The following is a 1,532-nucleotide window of genomic DNA, read 5'->3' as shown; positions in this document are numbered from 1 at the left end:
AAACATCAATAGGATTTATGTGCATACTAAGAGCGCGATATTAGACGGATAGGCATGTTTGGCGTAGCTTAAAAGACAGGAGAACTCTTTTTGGCTTATTTCAGCAGTATTAAGAGCGCGATACCGCGGCCAAACATGCTCTATGAGTACAAATAAGTCGTAAGTTGTATTTTGTGGAACAGCTTTCAGTTCTTGGAGAAATCTTTCCATTTGAAAGGTGTTATCCATGTTTTCGGAAACTCTGTATGTCTTTGGTATATTTCATTGAGCTCCGATATTTCTTGTTAGAATCCTTAGGTTCGGTTGTGTCACCGAGAACTTTCAGTTAAGTGGCGAATTACTTTGATCTTTCCTTCCATTTAATCCTTTCAGTCTTGTCCGGACCCATATCATTTTGTATTTTTCATATGTAGATCAGTGAATATGACTTCTGGAACTACAAATGCAAATGGGGAATGTCTTGGTTGGGCAGCTAGAGATCCTTCTGGAATTCTGTCTCCATACAAATTCAGCCGAAGGTATGCGTCTAGTAAAATTTTCTTTCCAGGAAACAAGCCTAAGTTTGGTTAAGGGATATCATTTCGTCCACAATTGAGGAGCACAGCCTGCACTATATAATCTGTCTCCCAGTAGACGTTCTCATTTGGAATAGAATAAAATTTGTGTTTCTTTTACTTGGATAAAGAGATAAATTGGAAACATCGTGTTTCCTTGTTGGATTTTCTGTGAACTTAGAATACTTATAGTACTGCCGACTGAAAATTTTAAATGTTTATGCCACAATTACCTGCTTCCAATTTGTTTCATCTCATGACAACAACACTATAAGCTTATCTATGTTTTAATTTTTTACCTTGAAATACTTCTTTGTTATACAAGTATGGTTTCTATCGCAGCATTCTTTTTAAGCAAACTGTGTTCCTGTTTATAGTTCTTCACCTCTCAGATTATACATCTCAACAGGGCTGTGGGGAGCGATGATGTTTCACTAGACATCGCATACTGTGGAGTTTGTTATGCTGATGTTGTTTGGACCCGGAACAAAATGGGACATTCGAAGTATCCTTTAGTGCCTGGGTAAAAACGTGCATCAATTTATATAAAGCAGAAAATCAATGCCAATTTGCATTTGAACTCTTATTTCTAACTGATTTGCCGTTCCTCTGCCTGACAGACATGAGATTGTTGGGATCATTAAAGAGGTTGGTTCGAATGTTCAGCACTTTAAAGTTGGTGACTGTGTTGGAGTTGGAACTTATGTTAACTCTTGTAGAGAGTGTCAATATTGTGATGATGGATTAGAAATTCATTGCTCTAAGGGAGCAGTTTTCACATTTGATGGGATAGATGTTGATGGTACGGTCACTAAGGGAGGATATTCTAGTTACATTGTAGTCCATGAGAGGTGAGTAGTTTGTTCTTTTGAACACTTTCGCAAATGTGAAGACAGAAGAGAAGTCATTAGATTTTCATTAATTTTTTGAGTTTTCTGTAGGTATTGCTTCAGGATACCCGAAAGCTACCCACCGGAA

General features: G+C 37.5%; 1 protein-coding gene across 1 annotated transcript; it reads left to right on the top strand.

Annotated features, from left to right (window-relative positions):
- Positions 1–245: 245 nt before the first annotated feature.
- On the top strand, positions 246–1,405 carry LOC111383259 (probable cinnamyl alcohol dehydrogenase 1; the record flags this gene model as incomplete). The annotated part of the gene is made up of 4 exons (XM_023007337.1): positions 246–254; positions 373–518; positions 964–1,077; positions 1,175–1,405. Coding segments are annotated over exons 1-4 (500 nt in total), but the record flags the coding sequence as incomplete, so codon positions are not given.
- Positions 1,406–1,532: the final 127 nt, after the last annotated feature.

This window comes from Olea europaea, unplaced genomic scaffold (genome assembly GCF_002742605.1).
Source record: "Olea europaea var. sylvestris unplaced genomic scaffold, O_europaea_v1 scaffold26449, whole genome shotgun sequence".
Lineage (NCBI taxonomy): Eukaryota > Viridiplantae > Streptophyta > Magnoliopsida > Lamiales > Oleaceae > Olea > Olea europaea.
Note: the sequence above shows the minus strand (reverse complement) of the source record. Positions and strands in the feature narration are given on the sequence as shown.